At 45.5% G+C, this 21,300-nt stretch overlaps 1 protein-coding gene across 3 annotated transcripts in view; it reads left to right on the forward strand.

Moving 5' to 3' along the window:
• Window positions 1-2,788: 2,788 nt before the first annotated feature.
• LOC128758949 (MAM domain-containing glycosylphosphatidylinositol anchor protein 1) overlaps window positions 2,789-21,300 on the forward strand; it is a 194,075-nt gene continuing 175,563 nt past the window's right edge. For 2 of the 3 annotated variants that reach the window (XM_053865466.1, XM_053865467.1), the window contains exons 1-2: window positions 2,789-3,334; window positions 4,364-4,453. In XM_053865466.1, the coding sequence (XP_053721441.1) occupies window positions 4,387-4,453 (67 nt within the window). In that variant the 5' untranslated portion in view covers window positions 2,789-3,334; window positions 4,364-4,386. Of the gene's footprint in view, window positions 3,335-4,363; window positions 4,454-4,486; window positions 14,940-21,300 lie in introns of those variants that run through there. The other variant, XM_053865468.1, reaches the window with a different exon arrangement.

Here is a 21,300-nt window from a genome sequence, read left to right on the forward strand (position 1 = left end):
AAGCTGCTGACGGGGGTCTTCTCCAACAGAGGGATCCCAAGTCTCTTCCTCGGCCAGGACAGAGATGGTATAATCCCTCCATCTGGTCCTGGTGGTGTCCCGTGGTCTCTGTCAGGCTGGTCACTCCTGGACAGCCTCCAAAGGAAGATGATTTGTTTGTCAAGTACATGTGAGAACTGAGGCTCACAGGGCCACACTAGAACTATGGGTCTAGGAAACTATCGATGCACTGAAGTACCGTGACACTATTTCAGTATTTATTGAATAAACACTTGCTGGTAGTTTTGAGTTCCAGCCACTGGGTGGCAGAATCTAACTCAACATGTTATGTGTGGTGAGATCTTGGAGTCCATTCACTTTCAGAGCCCACTAGAAGGCACTCTCTGCTCTAGAACCTATGGATTTGAACAACCATTTTCATGAACCCTCACATCATTTTAAACCAAGAGCGCCCCCTCTGAAAATGTGGACACTGTTTCATGAAGCTTTTCGTTCGGGCTTAGCTACATAATTTGATACCTTTTTAGTATTTGAAACATAACGCAATAATCTCAATCAAAGTAGGTAGTGATGGGCTGATGAAGCTTCATGAAACAGTGTGCTCATTTTCATGGCACAGTAGAGGGCGCTCTCCATTCGAAAGTACAAGGTTTTATTAAAATGGTTGGTGTCCAAATATTTTCAAGCAGAAAGTGCCATCTAATGGGCTCTGAAAATGAGGACAGTGTTTCATGACGCCTCATGAACACATCACTAGTCACTATTATTACTATTATTGCTGTTATTACTGTCAATATTTTACTTAACAAAATATCACACCATGAGTAGAGGAGTGAGCGTGAAAGAGCTAAAATAAAAAACGCAGTTGTTTGTGGGGTCACGTCTGTGTTTTGGTCGGAGCACGTTCTCTTCTCTCCCCCACATCAGAGGGAGATTGATCTGAAGCCAGCCTGCTGCGCAGGATCCAAGTCTGGACTCAGAACATCTCTGCTTCTCGGCACGTCTCCTCTTGTGCTCACACACAAGGCACGCAGACTCTTGGCACACACCAGCGCGGAGAATTCCCAGTTCATTGTTTTGGTTGTCGTTCTTTGGTTTCATTCCTCCATGTGTGCAAAGTTTTCATCAAAGAGGCGAGCAAATCTTTGCCGTGCTAAAAGGCACCAACGAGAATCGGTTTTGTGTCACAGTCAGACAACAAACAACCACCAGCTTCTTCACGCAGAGACCTTTTCTTGATCTACAGAAGTACCAGGATCAGGATTTTATTGTGTCTGATTTGGCCTCACTGACACACGGAACTAAGATGCAATCACAAATAAACATGTTCACGTCTTTAAACAACAGTCCACTCATTGTTCACGGCTTGAAAACGGGCTTTTCTGAGCCTGTAGAAGAAGTAGAACCAAGCAGTAGAGTCACCTGAAGAACAGTCATTCATTCACCGAGACTACTGCGGCTTCATGCTTGAGACAAGCATGCGCCCTGGAGTTTTTGTGGTGATGAAAGCAGTTTGAAAAACCTGGTTAGTTTTGGAAACACACTACAGTTGAGTGTCTATTTCTGGTGAGAGCAGTGGAAATTTGATGCAAGAAACTGTGGTTGGTGTTGAATAGTGGCGGCTAAATCTGTCCATCCATTGTTTTTTTTGCTCATCCAACGTCATGTGACAAACGGCCTCAGCAAGACACAAGATCCAAACTTCCCTCTCTTGAGCAGACGGGATGTGATGGGCTGATGATGCTTCATGAAACAGTGTCCTCACTTTCAGAGCCCACTAGATGGCACTGTCTGCTCTAAAAACTGTAGATTTGAACAGCCATTTCAATGAAACCTCATCATTTTAAAACTGACAGCGCCACCTACTGAGCTGTGAAAATGAGGACGCTCTTTCATGAAGCTTTGTCTGTCATGATCCGCTTTTATTTTGTCAGTTCATTTCCTGTGTTCTCCCCTTCATGGCCACCTGAGCATGATCTGCCAATGGCACACACCTGGGACTGATTGTCCAATCGACGTCACCTGCTCCTATGCTGTGTACCAGATCGTCCTCGTTCTCATGCAGGTGACTTGGCTCTTTCATGACTATATATATATATATATATATATATATATATATATATATGCTTTGATCCAAAAAAAAAAAGCAAAAACGACCATTTCATCCTTACATTTTCCCGTTTTTCTCCTGATAAATCTACGTGCCTATTGTTCCACTTCATATGACAACTGAACTGGTTGCGGATGATTTGATTTCTAGACTGAATCATTTACGATCTACCAAAAATACTTCTCAGTCGGAAGAAGCCTTCTGCTTGTTTCCGGAGCTCAACATGCAACACGTGTGCGGTGGCAGTGAGCGCAAGTGCGCCTGCGTGTGGACGCGTGTGGAATTGCAAAACTGCTGCCGGCGCGAGTGTGGCGCTCCAGAGAGGACCGTATGTGTGTGTGTGTGCGCGCGCGCGTTTCAACAATCTGTGTGTTAAACAGTGAGGCGGCAGTGTGTTTGGCTGTCATAAATAATTGGTCCGCGGGGAAGAGTCGCGGTGTCAGGGCTCCTCTATTAGGACAACAAACTTTTAAAAGAGCTTTTCACTCCTAATTGGCAGACACGACTGTTGGCACTGCGACTGGAACAGACTCCCTCTCTCTCACACACACACAGCGCTTGGCCTTTAAAACAATTTGAATGCTCGAACCCCGAGACTGAAGGGAAGAAAGAGAGGGGCGCATTTCTTTGGACAACCTGTTCAGAGCGCTGGATGGAGCTGCGCGGATGGAGCGCATCTCTCTGTGAGCCTCTGTCCTCCCTCCTCCTCCTCCTCCTCTTCATCGTCTCTCTCTCTCTCCCCTTCTTCTCAGACAGGGGCGGTCGTTCTCAGTCTGCGCACATATTCCACTTGGCCAACATCACTCGGAGTCCACAGACACTGCGCTGATTGAGCGAGTGGAGCACATTTCCACAGTTGGAGCCTCCGCTCGCCTCCCGCGCCCGCGTCGACCACCTGACCCCCTCGAATCCGACTGACCTGGACTTGCATCACTTGACTTCTCCTAAAAAAAAAAGGAATACAATTTCTTTTTCCGAGTCGGTGGAATTCTTCCGTGCGTAAAGTAAAAGTTTGCGCTCACGCGTCGAGGACGGATCGAGGAGCCGGGATTGTGCGTGTCAGCTATAAAGGATACATTCAACACGTTTGAGGAGCGACGTGGAGATTTCTGTGCTTTGTTCAAACCCAGAGGAAGAGCGGAGGGATTTGGTTCGCGCAGCCGGGAGGAGTGCGCACCACGCCGGGCAGGCAGGCTGACCAGGAGACGGTGCGCCGGGGACAAGGTAAACGAGGACGGGGAGCTTTTTTGACGCCGATTTGACGCATGGTAACTCTCTGCCCCCGATTATTTACAGCTATTAACATTCAGAAAATCATTTCTGATTGAATTCCTGCGCAACTTTTTCGCATTCTTCATGGATTTGTCGCGCGGAACTGGGTAGTATATTAAAGTTTAATTCCCACTCAAAAATGGCAATGCAACAGGCTTTTTTTCTGCGGATAACAAACTCATAAAGTAAACAGGGTTGGAATCATTTAATAATGAATTCCACCTGCATTTTAGCGCAGGGATGTCATGGCATATTCGGACACAATGTGGAGATAAATGAGGAAAAACAAAACAGTGGAATAAAGATATTGAAAAAATGTGGGTGGAAATATTATTAGTATTAGAAAATGATTACGATTAGAACATTTGTACTTTTATTTTCCCCTTATTTAATGTCCATCCATAATGGAGTGGCGACTTTAGCGGAGCAGGCTACTATAATACTCTCATCACGTGGTGGAAATCAGATTCCATATTTTTAAAGTTCAGATTTACATTATGTAATTATGTTTTTTTTTAATGTCGATAAACTTTACATTTGAACACCTAATCGAATCGTTAGCATGAGTTTTATCCGAGTTGCCAATAGTCGACATAACTTAACACGTTCAAAAAATAGCTGTAAAGTGAGTTAACTAACTCATCTTTAATGTTGTTTAGCGCAAAAAAAAAACTCACCTTCTGATCCAAAGAAATCATCCGGAGACGCGAGATTGCGTCGAGGCAGTTTGAACGCGCGGCTTCCCGGGGATTACATGTACCGTTATTTTAAGGTAATCCCTCATAAATTCAAATGGGGGTCTAATCCCGGGCAGCCAGGAGCAGGGCGATGCAAGTTTGTCACGCCAAAACGAGCGCAATCCCGTCAATCCCAGGTTGAGCTCCTGATAATCCAGGGTTTGCGATTGAATTACCGGCCGCTCGGACGGCATGAGACTCCGCCGCGCCTGTCTTCACCCCGTCCTGCCGCTCTGTGTTCCAGGTTATGACGGCAGGGAGCTGAACATGGAGCTTTACTGGGTTTTGTTTTTTTCCAGCCTCTCTCCTCTCGCCGGGGGCCAAGGAGTGTACGGTAAGATGTTTACACATGTACGTCCGTTACTGCGTCTATTAGTGCGGGGTGAGTGAGCTTCCGCTGCTGCAGTCGCCTTCATTTGCTCAATTATTAGTCCATAACCTTAATGAAGGTTTTCTCTCGGCCACATATAGTCAATTAGGAGGCGGCGATTTAAACGGCTCCAGTAGCTCCGGGCGCACCGGCAGCAAATTAACTTGAAAGGCTGAGTTGAGAAGCCACAGGAGGATGCTGGGAAGTCATCTCAGTGAATTCACACTATTCATCACAAGGCTGGCTCCACAGCAGCCAGGTGGGAGAGACTCTCATCCTCCAGCGGACTTTGAAGGGGGTCAGACATGAGGTCCGGGGGCCAAATCCGGTCTGCCAAGCCGGCGTACGTTGCCAGTGAGAGTTTGAACCGTTGATATCGTGAGCCCCGAAAATCCCTTGCCGTCTGGCAGTGGTGCAGGAGGAAGCGTGTTTGATGACATGAGTCAAGAGTCGGCTTCACTGACACACGGAACTAAGATGCAATTGCAAATGAACATGTTCACGTCTTTAAACAACAGTCCACTCATTGTTCATGGCTTGAAAACGGGCATTTCTGGGCCTTTAGAAAAAGTAGAACCAAGCAGTACAAGTCACCAAGGAGGTAGAACACGTCACCTGAAGAAGAGCCATTCATTCACCAAGACGACTGGGGCTTCATCTTTGAGACAAGAATGCGCCCTTGAATGTTTCTGGTGATGAAAGCAGTGTGAAAAACTTGGTTAGTTTTGGAAGTACAGGTCAGTTAAGTGTCTATTTCTGGTGAATTCTGATGCAACAAATTGTGGTTGGTGTTGGATGGTGGCGGCTAAATCAGTCCATCCATTGTTTTTCTGCTCATCCAACGTCATGCGACAAATGGCCTCAGCGAGACACAAGATCCAAACTTCCCTCTTTTGAGCACACCGGATGTGATGGGCTGATGAGGCTTCATGAAACAGTGTCCTCACTTTCAGAGCCCACTACATGGCACTAAAATCTTTAGATTTCATTCCAGTGAAACCTCACATCATTTTAAAACTGACAGCGGCACCTACTGAATCCCTTGCCGTCTGGCAGTGGTGCAGGAAGAAACATGTTTGATGGGATGAGTCAAGAGTCTGTGCTGTCGGAGCCAGTTATTACTTGTAGCGTCTTCGGTCTTCTTGCGCAACATTGTGTCCTGAATGAAGGTGGCGAACTCACTTGTACACGTGTTCTGATGGCAATGACTAGCCAATACCTGTTTTGTTCTTGTGTGAAGATGTTTCATTGTCCAATATTCCAGAAGGCGAGGTAACACATCGTTCTTTCTTCTTTAAAAAAGATTTGACTTTGCACAAAAAAAGAAAGGGAACCTCTGACATGCTGCAAACACAGTAAAAAACAAACAAACAAACAAAAAAAAACCACCTGGTTGGTGCGCCACCTCTGGGCAAACCAAAAAAACTACACTTAAAACAAAGACACCCTTATAGCAAAATTAATATTGTGGCTCAAACATAGCTGTTCAAACTGCCCATAAACTCTCAGTCCCTCGAGTCTCCCAAGTTTCTTCTGAACTTAAATCTGAAATCATTTTCATAGAGGATCGAATCCCCCTGCACACGTTATTTGCAGTGGTAAAGATGTAAGCATTTTTAAATTCCAAGATGTTAAATTATTCATTACCTGCATGAGAATAAAGTGGAATATATGGAGCACTGGCTGCATATTTAGGAAAAATCTGTCTAATGATCCGCTGAATATAAATAAGCTCTGCCTTTTGAATTAATCCAAGATTTAGTTTGAAATTTAAACCACTTTTTCAGGCAGAATCAAACTGTGGCATGTGGGCCGTATTCGGCGCGTAAAGACTTTTAGCTCCGCCCACTGGTCGTCAGTAAAAAAAGACACATTTCTCCTGTACGTCAGTTCTATTTTCTCACAGGATTCTGCAACCAATAGCCAGTTTATTTTCCGAGCATTTACCCGATGGATGAGATACAGCAATCCGTGTCTTCAGATGAGCTCATCATTCCCGCCTTGCTCATCCACGTGCGATCGATCTTGTGTTTTAAATCATGAGCTTGTCTCAAACTGGTGTTGAAATTGAGACCTCCTGACCCGAGACCAGAGCAAACAGAGACCAAGACCAATGAGGGGGGTGAGACGAAGAGTAGGGTGAGACCTAGACCAAGACCAGGATCAAACTGGATACATAACCCTACAGGTCCTGTGTTTAGTTTGGTCTCTGTCTTGGTATTAGTCCCGCCCTCCTCAATGGACTTGGTCTCAGGCGCTCAGAGTCTTGGACCCTGTCTCTGCATGCTCCAGTCTCGATCTCGACTAGAACACTGAAGCTCAGTGGACTGCAGTGGACTATAACCCCTGTGGTAATGAAGGGATTACTGTAGTGCCGCTGACTCACTGTATCGTATTGTTGACCACTCGACTGCACCGCTGGCTCTCACAGCTGTCAGTGGTTTCACACTGACTTCAATTGCACTGACTTGACTGCACCAGGAGGCCGGCAGTAATCCATGAAGATGTACCGACATTTCTCATGACACACTGACGCTGGAACTGGACTGTAGAATCCAATACCTGCAGCCCCTGTGATGCTTTCCTCCGAAACATTCAGGCGAAGATCACGACAATATTTGTCAGTTTGTGATGTCCCTGTAATACCCGACTAGAGGGCGCACTTCAGACTCACTGACCCTCGTGGTGTGGAGTATTCTTGTTCGCTTTCAACCCTTTTTTAGAATTGTTTTTGGTGAAACTGAGCAGCGGTGAGCGTTCACTATTTGTGATGTGGTGAATAAATTGTACGATAAATTACATATTGATGCTTTGATCCAGCTGAAAGTCTTTGATGTCATGACTTTAAAACAAGTAATCCAGAGGGGAGATGACGGTCATCAGGTGATCTCATCCTCCGTCCGGGTCAGCTGGAGTGTGGACTGTCTGGATCATTTGTGAGCAAAGCCTTATTTTTGCGGAGAAACGTTACACAGCTGCTGCCATTGTTTCACGCTGCTTTCATCACCGTGACTCCTTAGACAAGCTCATATTACCGTTGAGATACTTTCAGAAATGAAGCTTCTCGTCTTCAAAAATGCAGACCTTTTTTTTTTTAAAGAGAATTTGAAACTCAGTCTTGTACTGATGGATAGAGAAATTGGTTTGAATTGTACTCTAGAATCACATGTGGCGCCCCCGGTGGCCAGAGAACCTGCTCACGTGCGTCTACGTTTCTAACGCTGAAATAATGCATTGGACCACCTGCCTCCTCCACTCAATCTTTTCTCGCCTCTTGGAACTTTTCAATCTGCTGCCTTCATTTTCCTGTCAGAAGTAGGATCCAGTCCAAACAAGACGCCAGAGCTGACACTGATGTGGCAGGTGTTGTCTTTTTGTCGTCTGAGAAGTTGTTTTATTGTCACATTCGATGTGTATCATGAGTTTAATGAGTCTCTGGACTCTTGAGTCTTTCAAAGTTATTCCCACCTCTGATGCAGTTTCAGAGCCATCTGTCAGTATATACTGTAGAACATTAGCTGCAAGTGTGGGTGGAAAGTGAAAGTGGACCTATGTCAGAGTTCATGTTCTACTTAAAATACACTCTTACTTGAAATATTTCATTCATATTTATATGAAGTGATATTTAAAAAATACTTCTGACCACTTTTTTTCACAAGAGCATCAAGGCCCTGGGTTCAACTCCAGCAGGAGGCAGCGTTAGGCTGACTGTGTTCTCCTACATTGATGTCTGAACCATGGGCTTGACTGGACTACCTCGCCCTCCTAGTGGCTGGAACAAACAAGTGAAACATTTTGATCCAAAGAATTGACAGACATTTGAAAAAAAACACACAAAATAACAAACATATTTCCGGCACATAACCCTTTATTTACAATCCTGTCGCCACCAACAGGATTTCTCAGTTGAAATTACTGTAACTCCTCAAAGGTTTATCTCATCTAGAACATCACTACCCCATCTGATAACAGAGAACCAGGGCTTTACGCTTATGTGTTTGGTGCTAATGGAAGCGAAAACTATGAGTGTTTGTACTCACCCAGCTGGACGTCACTGAGAGGAAGCAAGATGAAAAAAAGGCTGTTTTTGGAAAACAGGTTTGGAGTTAGAAAGTGAGTCGGAATGGGATTTTGGCAGTTGTTTCAACATGTGGGTCTCACCTAAAACCATTCATAAAGCGTAAAGTTTCATATTTTATCTATCTGTCCAGCGTTGACAATGCATTTCATTTTAACGTTATTATTTTTAAAGTATAAAGTGGTGGAATCCACTGTCTTTTTCATCTTTTTATTATTAAATAATACACTTGTTTGGAGAACGTCATTTATTTGACAAAAACATTGACACATTCCCCACATTTTTTAATCAATTCTACAGCCATAATATCCAAATAAATCCAGGCCACCTGTTCAGAACTGCAGTCGTGAAAGTGGTTGTGACGAAGTCACAGCAAGTCTGCAGGTGGAGGGTGAATGAACCCTGAGTAACTGATAAAATATTGTCTCATAACTGAGCATCATCGCCTGTATGTCAATGCGGAAACACTCATCTCCGCTGGTGTGGTGGAGTCTGAGCAGCTCTGACTCCCGTGCCATGGCCACTCCGGCTTCACGGCTCACAGGAGGCGGACTCTTCTCTCTGAAACTGTCAGATTAAACATTACAATCCCACGGTGCTTTTGAGGATAAAGCCCGAAGATTTGTCTCCTCTTAAAACTGTCTCGCCGCATTACAGAGGCTCAGTTTCTCGGGGGCTGCGGGCGCTCGGCCAGCGATGCCTTCCGGCCCCTGGGGGCAGAGCATACACACAAACTGATCTGTCAGCTCCAATCCTGTGATTTGGAGGTCTGAACGCACATGGCAGTCATTGAAAACAGGGCTGTTTAGTCGCGGGAGCGCAGCGCGCCGTTGTCATAAACAATCCCGCGGCTCCAGTCCGCCGCAGAGAAACGCTGACACTCTGTCATTTGCCGGGGCATGTAGGCCTCGCCGAGACTCCTCGCTGGCTAATCTGGCGCTTGTTCCGCGCGCGGCTCAAGTGTCACAGTAAACGCCGTACGCGCGACTCCTGCTTTACGCTACGATATGCACTCTGGTGTTTTTCCCCCCCGAATTTATTTCGCATTTAATGCTGTGTTGTGACAGGCTGTGTTTACGGAAGGGCTGAGACCTGGCAACAAATTAGTGGAGGAGAGGTTTCTAGCTTTTACCTAGCTGGACGGATATCACATGAAAAGTTGAGCGTGCAGTCAGTTTTCAGTCTTAAATAAACACTGAGGCTCCCAGTTATGATGCACTGAGCTGATGCTGTATTTCTGTGAGCTGAAGAATCTTCCCCATAAGACATTCAGACTCTTTACTTTGTGGAACCTTCATTTGAGACCCTTTTAAGTACATGTACGGATTCTTCCAAGGCTCGTCTCCGTCACTGCTGCCAAGGCTAAACCCATCGACAGATCGTCTCATTTGGAGTGAAATGTGTTTTGAAAGAGATTTGGAATCCAAATATAGCTCCTTTATTTACTTTTTTTAATTGTTTTCAATAGTTTTTGGCTTTGTTTAAGGGTCCTGGACTGAAAACTGTTGTTCCGTTGGTAACTCAGACATCCATCTGTGAGTTAAAAATGATTTCAGTGCAGACCGCGGGTCGGTCGGTCGGTCAACCCTGCGCTGATTTAAATGATGCGCATCATCATTTTCCGGGTCGCAGAGGGACACAAAGTGCGAGAACTTTCTGGAACTCTGGAACTGGCCCGTCTTCACAGCACCGCGACTCCCAGGTGGCTCTGGCGCTCAGCTGTTTCCTACCTGCGTTTCATGTCGTTGAATCGTCTTCACTCGGTGATTCCTACTTTTCAAACTTTTTAATGATCAGGGACCGAGCCGTCCCAGTTTGGCACCGCCACTCTCCGCCTTAAACGCTCGCCGCCACGTCCAATTCGCTCTCACTTCCTCTAGCAGACAGATGCGACTCCTTCCTCCGTCGGGAGCCGAGCTTCGTGAGCGTGTCTGATTGATGTCAGCGCTTTGGACGAGTGTGAGCTTCATTTACTGTTGTTTTCTCCCGGGTCTTTTTCGGATGTGTGTGTCAGCTCACGAGTTGGTTTGTGTGCAGCTGTTGGCACTTTTACATTTGTTTGTGTGTCGGCGTGACTTTGAGTGGCAGTGCCACCGTTTGCTGACTCGGCAGAAAGAAGACTATTTTCTCTCTGGCGCAGTTTAATATTGGTGCTGCCTTTAGAGTTAGTTCAGGGGTCACCAACATGGTGCCCACCGGCCTTTGGAAAAAAAAAAAAAAAAAAAAAAAAAAAAAATATATATATATATATATATAATATATAGCTATGTGGAAACATGCAGAAATACGGAGGAAATGAACGGACAAGTGACGTCTGTATCTGAAACGTTGAATATAAATGTACCTTCCTGATGAGTCAAAACTGATTTGATATATCATAGAGACTCATCCTCGTACCTTGTATTGTAAGAGCAAAGTGAAAACAGAATACAGAAGAACAATTCTATGATATAGATGCGTGATTGTATCGTAAAGTGTTGTTCTCGGTCTTGGTCACTGTCTTGCTCTGGTCTCAGTCACAACACTGCCCTGAGCCCTTTAATGCCACCACTCATACTTGGGAACAGGCATCAAAGATTCACTATTTAACACCTTGGGAGTGAGAATGTGCTTATCAGCCTCAACCTGGGTTCCACCAAGAGTTTTACTTCCTAACCCTGTTTGTGGTTGGTGAGATTTTCACTGAGTTTCAGTCGATATTTAGTGAAGTGCGACTCGTACTCGTGAAGTGCCACTTCACTCAGCTGAGGCGGACTCCCTCCCTGCCTCACGTCTTCAAACTCGAGCTACAGAGGTCCAACAGTACCAGCTGGCAGCTGAGCGACTAGACTCAAGAGGGCAGGAGGAACAGAAAATGCACGGCCAGAGATGACGAATCCTCCTGATGTGTAAAGCGACGTTTAAGTTTCCCGTCACGTCTCCTGCAGCTAGTGTGAAGGCAGAGTCATGACTCACGGGTGAATGCTAGTCCCAGCTCTCCCACCGCAAACCTTCATTGTGAAGTTTAAGATGCCATTTTAAAGTCAGTGCTTATCTCCTGCTCAACAATATCAGCATGTTTCACCCGAGTGCAGCGTCTCCACTTCCCGCTCACAAACATTCCTGGATCAGTGTTTCATATTTCCTCTCCCTCAAACGTGTTGTGGATATACAGTAATCCCGGGCATTACAAGCCCGACGTGACACTCAGACGCAGCGACTCTGAGCTGGGATTAGAGAAAAGTTAAAGAAGGCTTCACGGGAAGCGACACTTTATCTGAGCGGCAACGGCATCAATATGAACCAGGAATGCACCACAGTAATGCAGGGAGCCCACAAGGACACGCCGCTATCGATTTGTCCTCGAAGTCGCAGGTAACCATTAGCTGAAGAGCCAGCGGAGACTCCATTAGCCGACGCTGTGATGCTTCATTATGTGCTTGTTAACAGGAAGTTTAATGAATTCAGATCAATGATTTTGCTCAACATGGTTTTATGTTTTTCAAGCAACTCAAGGATGTTTCAGAAGCAGGAGGTTTGAAGCGTTCCTGCAGGCCACGGGGGCCACCAGAGACGCGTTGAATCTGCTCACGCCGCGCGAAAAAATGGCTTTGATGAAGGCACGGTGAGAAATAAATAAATAAAACACGCGGCTTTAAAAACAGATTTTTTAATCACAGTGATTTTATTTGTAAATAATTCACAAACAAAGGTTTATTTCTTCTTCGCTGTTTGGCCATTCTTGAAAATTTTACTTTCCCTCAAGTCATACTGAAAACACTGCTTGTAATAAAGCATAATTTAAAATTTGAATTTCACCTGTACTCGCCTGCTGATTTATATTGAGAATGTTTAAAGGAAATAATTATAAACTTAAACGCACAACATTCTTCCCCCAAATATTTTAGTGACAGAATTGGTGTTGGTTTGATGTCCCTCAACAGTCAGTGTGTGTAACGTGGCCCCGTATTTCCCTTCTCTTGTTCCAAACCCAAATCATCAAATCAGCCAAGCAATGGAATTTTAGCGATGAATTCATTTTTTTATGTAGCCATTAGCGCAACAATAATTTAGCTGAGACCTGGAGATGCACACAAGCCACGGGAGGGTAAAGAAATACTTCTACTATTGGACAAATGAGGTGCACAAATTGAAGTCCTGTAGTCTCCGGGGTCAAGGGTCATCGAGTTACTGGGCACTGAGTTGCCACAGATCAGCCGACCTCTGTGTGAAGGCATTGTCCCTTGCTTGTGTTCATCATCAAAAGTCCATGTCATATAGAGACCAGCTGACTGGTAGATTTCCTGGCCTCCTCTACGCCGTGCTTGCTGCAGAGCTAACACTTTATGTTTGTGTGTATTTGTTTGTGTTTTCAGTTTCGGTGTGAAGTGTGTTTAAACATGAAAACCCAGTTGGTGAATTTTTCAAGCCGATTTAAGCGTCCTCTCAGCAGCTCATCACCTGTGTGTCAACAATCCCGATCTGAACCCGGTCTTGCGTCCGCCCTCCTCTCAGAGCGTCATCTGAAATGCAGAGCTGGACACTTCATTATCTCCCTGCCGTCCCTCACTGACCTATAAAGGCGTCATTCCGTGCTCACCGGCCACTTCCTCCCAGGTGGCCACATCAGCGCTTCTGCTCTCCCTAAGTTTGTTTGGCGATGCTGAATATTGCCCTTTTCTAATAAGCATTCATAATTTACCACTGCCTCGAAGGCAATGGAAAGAGGAGGGGAGGGGGCTCATGGACGGTGATGGGAAGAGACTCATTTTACCCGCTAGATTATCACTGGTGAAGGCTTTTCCAGAGCTGACAACAATCTATTGCATGTTTGCTCCTGCTGATATAACCATGGAGTGAAAACACGTGAAGACAGAAGACATGATTTTGGAACAATAATGGCTCTATACACTTGAATTAGCAGCACTTTTGAACCTCACTTTAACCCCTTTAGGACCACAAATGGACACGTTACTTCAATTATTTTAATGGAGGTGTTTTAAAAAATGTGCTATGAATGAGAGATTGTGCCCCTTTTTCCCAAACTGGTGAGTGTCCAGGTGTTTTTTAGCAGCTGTGGTAGGACTAAGGACTGCTCCAAAACTAAAGCTAAAGGCTAACATTACCTCATACTTGCTACGGACAAATTGAATCATTTTAGTGACTCAATGAATTGAATTCATCAAAATGAATGCATCTGTTTCCTGTCATTCATTTGGCAGTTGAGGTTCTTAAGTTTCGGCACCTGATGGAGACAATAAAAATTTCAATCGTAATAATCTGTTCTATCTATCGCCCACTCAGCGAGCCACTGAATAAGAGAGCTGAACATCGAGGCTTGAATCAAGATCCAAAAAAAGCCAAAAATGAAGATGCAGAGCATCATGGGAAGTCACGGAAGCTGAGCTTGTTCTCAGTTTCACATCCCTAACTGGGGGAAAAATTGGAATGAAGTCCGGGAAACTAGTCCCAGTCATGACCATATTTTGACCTCTAATGTCAGAGTAGGTTCTATGTAAAGAATGGTGATGGGTGGATGAGACATCATGAAACCGTGTCCTCATTTCCAGAGCCCAGTAGGTGGCGCTCTTGGGTTAAAAATTGTGAAAAATTGTGTGAGGTTTCTTTGAAATGCCCGTTCAAATCCAAAGATTTTCGAGCACAGCGTGCCCTCTAGTGGGCTCTGAAAATGAGGACACCTTCATGAAGCCGTATCTTCCCGTCACTAGTGAAGAGCCACAGAATGGAATACTAAATATGGTTGAATATGGCATCTCTGGGATTAGAGAGTCAAAGCTGAAAGGCCCTTGGCTTTTCTCCAACACTTGCCTAGCGACTCTGGAAGCCACTTGGCGAGTCATTCTACTGGTGACGGAGGTCAGCACCCGGATTTACCGCCTCTGCCTATGTAACTGCGAAGTTTATTGGCAGTTGTGGTCGAGTTTCCGCGGCCTTGGTTTACTTCCTGACCGGATAATTTACCAGCAATTCTCAGCATTGACAGGCACAATCCTGTGACCTTTTCAAAGACAAAGGCCTTGGAATTTAATTGGAGTTGCTCAAGCTGCTTTCCTGCCATGGCACGCACTTAATAAGAGAGACAAAGTGATTGATGGGAACCCAAAATTTCCCTGGCATCGTCTCCTGGCCAGTCCTGGTGGTATTTAGAAGGGGAAAGACTCGCTGTCCATTTGGACATCCAGTTTAATGATGGATATCATTATTATTATACTGTAAAAAGGTTGCCACCTGGCTTCTACTTTCCTGGGTTTTCAAGTTGGTCAGACCAAAGTTCAGCATCATCCTGTGGTTTGCTGAGTTGTTTTCCTTCTTGATGGGATGGTGGACTCCAAGATGCCAGTGCCAGGATGCATGGATTGGAAAGGAATGGAGGTCAGTGAGAGCCTTTGGGTTTTGCAGGAGAAGCCTTCGCGCTGTGGTTGGAGTCTCCCATCATTAATACAAGATCTTGGTGAAAAATTTATGCGGCAGTGGAAACAAAGCAATCAAAGCTGAAGGAGGCGTAAATTAAACACTGGTGACTCAGACAGGGTATTTTAAAACGCTATCCAAAGATAGTACAGTGGTACCCCAGTTTTCGAACGTCTTGGGCTTCGAAAAAGTCGGAGTTCGACCAACAATTTCGAGATTTTTTTGCTTTGGATTTCAAACGAAAATCCAGAACTCAAACGCCCCCCGAAAAAAGCCGGAAAAAACATAACGTGCGCAGACCGATCAGCTGACCCACGAGGTGCTTTGTTATTGTGTATAACGCAGCCTCTGTATGCAGACGTGTCCCGTTAGCTACATTTACTGAGTGTTTTTTCTTCATATTGAGGTGTAAAACCTTTCCTGTCTCCGCACTGGACCGTGGTAGAGTGTCACAGGGGAGGTGCTGGAGCGCTCACTCCAGGGTTTGATGTCCTGTTGTGGGCTGGAGCTGGGACAGGGATGAGGCGAGTCTGGGACAGAGCGTGACTTGGTTTATGACTTTGTCACAGCCAAACTGCACAGAAGCGCACATTCAGAGCTGGACACGCACCGGGCACCTCTTCACTTCTGGAGAGACGTCACTCACTCGGCAACCCCTCCCACATGCAGCGGCCACACACATAGAGGAACAGTGCACCTGCAGCAGACACTCGACATTCACTCCTACAAAAGCCTGTTTTAAGGCTTGGAACACATTATTTTGTTTTCCATTCATTGTAATGGGAAAAATCGCTTCGGATTTCGAACAAATCCCTTCTCGAACGGCCGTCTGGAACGGATTGTGGTTGAGAACCAAGGTACTACTGTCCTTCAATGACAATGAGAACTTGCCCGTGGCTAAACGTCCGGCGGCACTTAAGCTTCCTTTAGACCACAACCTTGTGACCTGTTCCACTGCTCTTCATCTTTCTAAGAAGGGAAAGCGGTTAACCAGCTGGCGGTCAATGGTGTTTGTGGTGAACGTGATGAAGATGAAGGGTGCTCACCCCTGTCTTGTGCTTAAAGCTCCACCAAAGGCCATGATGAGATCAGAACTGTACATGGAGCAGAAAGTTTATGTTCCAGCACCTTGGGAGTTGACTGAACAGCACATGTGGTTGGGGAAGTGGACTTTTGCGTCCTATATTGATGCAGAAGGCAGACGATGGGTGTTGATGCACACGGTTGTCAATTGAAGCACATGTTCCAACCTTGAGCGGAACATGTCCTGATACCGTGGCATGTAAAAAAAGAGGGTTAGGTAAGCCATGGGATGACACTACTTTTGTTGTACATGTAGCATGTGCTACTTAAAGCTCCTCAAACTCAGTCATGGTGACATCCTGAGCCACATAAGGGGTTATAAATCACAAGTGGCATCCAATGTAATTCAGTGAAGAGAGCTTCCGAACGTCCATGGAAATGCCTGTGCGTCAACATGTAACGCTGAAGGCTGCATTTGGCCTCAGAATAGGACGTGAAAGTCCACTTTCCCAACCTAAAATATTATGCAATGGGAGTGAGGATGGGTTGGACTGAAGGTTTCAGCAAGGCTTTGCAGGATCAGACCTGACTCCACCTGCAGCTTTCAGATGCATCAACCTCTGTGAGCAGCTGTAGGAAGTGATGGTCTTCGCATGGCTCATAACTCTGACGTGATCCGAGTAATCCAACATTAATGGGAGGAAGCAGACTGAGAAATAGATGTGAACCTAACACATCCTCTCTCGAAAGGCATCACAAATCGACTACAGTGGAGTGGAAGATCTAAGTCATGTGCAGTCATGAACGTAGAGCGAATCTTTGTGCCACTTCTGCATTGAAAGCAGATGATAATGGTGTGTAGCACTTTCCCTTTAATTCACTGAAACTTTAATGGCTCAGGCGACGCAGCCAGATTGTCCATGTGCAACGAAAACCAACAGTGGAGAAGATTCATCCATTTTGCATGCGGGCTAAAGATAGCTGAAATCACAGCGCAGTCATTAGCCTTAAATGATGTAGATGGCCATGTTGTGGCGGATGATGACGTGGGCTGTAGGTTTTTTTTTTTCTCCTGCCGACCAGACTCTGCTTGTTATCACGTCCGTCTAATGAGCTCCATTTCACTCGCTCGTCCAACTTCTCTTTCCGTTTTTAAACATCTATATTTGGCAAACTTTCGACCTCAAAGGGAGGGAGCGCAAACAGATGCGAGCGCTGGACTCACGAGGCGGAATGGGGAAAGGAAATGATGCGTTTACTCGGGTGCAGCGTCCCTTCAAAAAAAAACACGGTTGACCATGAACTATTTTTGAGAGGCCCAAACTGTCATGGAACAAACAAGTCGATTTGTGTTCCGCTGGGGCCCATTAGAACATCTCTGATCAGAGAAAATCCACTGGTGGAGAATAACATCTCCAGCTCGGACGATCTTCTCAAGCAGCATTGCAGATATTAATTGTATCTTCTGACAACTGCTCACCTCTGGAAGGTGACACCAGAAGGTTAATGGCTCAAGACTCTTATCTGGGTATCAAATAGATGTTATCATCACATTTATCAGAGGGATTAATGGGCGAGCCGCGGCCCCGTGGTAATGGCTGTCTTCCATCATTTCGAGGGGTCAAACTCTCAATCAGGCGTTTTGTTGAACAACACTGGGATTTGTTGACGTAACCATGGCAACAACAGATGCAGCGTTTTGCCTTTCAAGTCTGTTTACCTTTAGCTATGAAAAAAATACGTTTTTAATTGTTTTATGTGCCGTTTCCCAGTGGAGGTTGCTGTAGCAGAACTTCATCCTTCACATATCATGGTTATCTTCAGACCCATTTATGCCCATTCTTTCAGTTGGTGTTGCTGTTCACCTATATATCCACTGGGGGGCAGCCCAGAGTCAAAAGCCAAGACAAACATGGTGACTGTGGAATAAGTATTGACCATGCACTTCTTGCGAAAAAAAGAAGGAAACTAAAGCAGTCTTGTAGGAGGCGGTGGTCGGTGAGGCCATTAAATATATCGTGACTGGTGGAGAAAGAATTCCCGCCATGGTTATGTCTTCTTCGTGTCTCCTGAGAACAACCTATCAGGTAGTAACAGCAACACTGCCCCCCATGGTTCTGTGGTGGTACTGCTCCATTTGGCTTGTATCTGTAAGGTTTGTGGAAACATGCAGGAATACAGAGGAAATGAAGGCAGAGCACAGACATATTTGTCCATATCTGGATCCCTATGAAATGTTGAGCATTAATGGGCCTTTACAGCTGCACCATGAACCTCACCGGTACCGCTCCACTTACCTTCCCAAATCAGCGCAATTCTGTTGGCCTCACAAAGTCTGCTAAAGATGTATGATATTAACTTCATGAGACAACTTATCTGGTCTTCATGTATGTGAAGTATGTCCTGTATGTTGCACTACGTACAATGTAGTTACTTGGAAATGTCCAAAGGTAGCATGCTCATAACCCAATGTCCTTTTTACCTTAGAGAATAGTGGGACTTCAGACCCAAAACAGGTGACCTCCAATCATTGTGGGTTTCGCTCCAAGATCAGTGTTGAGTTGGTTCTTCAAGTGGACTTCCATGTCCAGTGTTGACACAGAAGTCGCCCATCCACATTGCCTGTAGATGCATAAGTAGTGATGGCCTTACGAAGCTTCGTGAAACAGTGTTCTCAAGAACCCACTAGATGGCACTCTTGGCTGAAACCTCACATTGTACTTAAACCTGGAGCGCCACCTGCTGAGCGCTGAAAATTAAGACACTGTTTCATGAAGCTTCATCAGCCCATCACTATGTATAACCAAAATAATTTGAAGTGCTCTACTGTATGTATGAAGTGACACATCATAATATACAGAGCGAAAAGAACGTCATCGCATGACTTAACCCTAAACCCAATACCCTGCCCACGGCACCAGGATATGCCACGATAGGCGGAACGTTCTTCATTTAAAAGCCTGAAGGTTATGCATAAGTCTGGCAGGAAGCGGCATGTTGGTGAGTGGCACAACACAGACAGTGGGTTTAGACTTCTTTAAGGCAGTGATCAGATCAGAACACAAGACGCACACAAACAAGCTATCCGCGCTAGCTCCTGTTTTAAAGACAAACAGTGGCTCTACTCCGAGTCTCTGGGAGACTCAAAAGTCGAAGTGGATCTAGAAATCTGTTTGTTTCCCGTAAATATCTGTTTGGAAATGCTTTATTTATTTGAAATTTGCTTTATTTGAGGAGCGTAGTCGCCAGTGTGGGTCCAGGCTGTTTGACCGAAGCTGCCGTCGGGAGAACCCATGAACTGTGATGAATCCATCTTCTGTTGTAGTCTTCCTACCTAACTCAGCGGCTTTGTTTGTGTTGACGGGCGGAACTTAATAATTGATGATCGACTCAAATCTGATTTCACGAGTGGATGAAACTGCGACTCCATGATCAGAGGAGGAGACGAGCCGCTGGTGCAGCTCCCCTCACTCACTTTGTCTCCCGCGTCTCCCCTCGTCTCCGTCAGACTCTGATCTCCCTCCTGTTGAAACTTTTACCACATATGCCGCTGTAATTACGGCGTCTTGACCCCATTCTGCTCCCACCTGCCTCGTCACTGTTGCTGCGTTCACGCCGATCATGCTCCGTGGAACAGAGAGAATCTGAGCTCATTTGAACACGTGGACACGGCTCAAGATCACACATGCGTGCGCACAACTGAGAGGCTGTTATGTAGACGCAGGTATGTTCACACTTACGCAGATGCGAACCATCTATCACACACAAAAGTGGGAAGTTATTTCACGCAAACATTCTCACAGAGCCAGTAGAAACATGAATAGAGACGCAGACAGTCTATAACACAAAAGTGAGAGGATATTACACTGATACTTACTAAGAAAGTAAAAACCGTGAGTAGGTGTGTACACACTAAGTAGACACACAAAATGAGTGGCTATTATAGACTGTTATGGTCTATAATAACACAAAAACGATAACACAAACACAGTAGAACACAACCTTCTCTGTCCACACACACAAATAACAGTCACATGCTCTCTATTATTCTTATAAAATAGCCAACACATGATGTGTAGAACTATAAAAAAAGACACTTGCAAATCAACTAAAAACATTCATCTAAAATGAAGTGCAACAGACACACAACATAAGTAAACACATCACAAGTATAATCGTGCATAAACAGTGATATAAAGAGTTCCTAAAACACACTCCGACTCAGGCCAATGTGGCAACACACTCTTCCACTGACGGCGGTAAACACACTCTCTGCCCACCGTCACAAACAAACACTGCACTACACTCAGCACACACACATTATTTAGCGCCCAGTGAACACACACCGTGTCGCCGGCACACAAACTCTCTCACTCATGGCACAAACGTCGTACACAACATGCTGTTGTGACACCTCGGTGTCCTCGCCGGGTATTAGAGCCCACAACATTTCTATTAACCCAGAGGTCAGCGGCGGAGTCACGGGCCGCCGGCCGCAGTCATCTGTTGACTGTAGTTTACACCGCCGCGACAACTCGGGGCCAAAAGGACAAGCGCTCTCAGACGACGTGGTGGGAGGGTGATTTATCACCTCGTCTTACGCCGGTTACTCTTGAGCCGGAGGTGGGCACAGAGCTGCGGCTGAAGGTGGGCAGCCTGGCACAAGGGGGGCTCTGCTGAGGTAATACATCTCCTCCAACTGGTCATTTATGTCATGTCCTGAAAGATGAGCGGCTCAGACTCCCACGTTAGACTCAGTTAAAGTAGTAGACGCCTGTGTTAACCACGGATTTCACTGGCGGGAGAGAAGAGAAAACTCACCGAACCAGGGCTGTTGAGTTTGACCTCAAGTCTTCACTCTTGCTTTAACTCAATATATTTTTCATTTCATTTTTTCCTCTTCTACGTGTGTTGTTGTCACCCTTGTTCTCTGAGTCTCTTCATTTTTCCTCTTCTTTACTATAATTTAGCGCATAAATAATTATCCTTCAGATCGGGATAAATATTTTATGCCATTTTAATATGCATGCTTTGCAGAGTTCCCAGGATAATTCGACTTTTCTGCTTTGGGAACGTGTTGTTGCTGTAGCGCACGGTGTGACAACTGGGCCGATGAGGCTTCATGAAGCACTGCCCTCATTTTCAGAGCCCACTAGGTGGCAGTCTGCTCTAAAGTCTTTGAATTTGAACAACCATCTCAGTGACACTTCACATCATTTTTTAAACCGAGAGCGCCACCTACTGGGCTGTGTAAATGAGGACACAGTTTCATGAAGCCTCATGAGTCCATGTGGCTATT

The sequence above is a fragment of the Synchiropus splendidus genome, chromosome 5 (genome assembly GCF_027744825.2).
Source record: "Synchiropus splendidus isolate RoL2022-P1 chromosome 5, RoL_Sspl_1.0, whole genome shotgun sequence".
In the NCBI taxonomy this organism is placed as follows: domain Eukaryota; kingdom Metazoa; phylum Chordata; class Actinopteri; order Syngnathiformes; family Callionymidae; genus Synchiropus; species Synchiropus splendidus.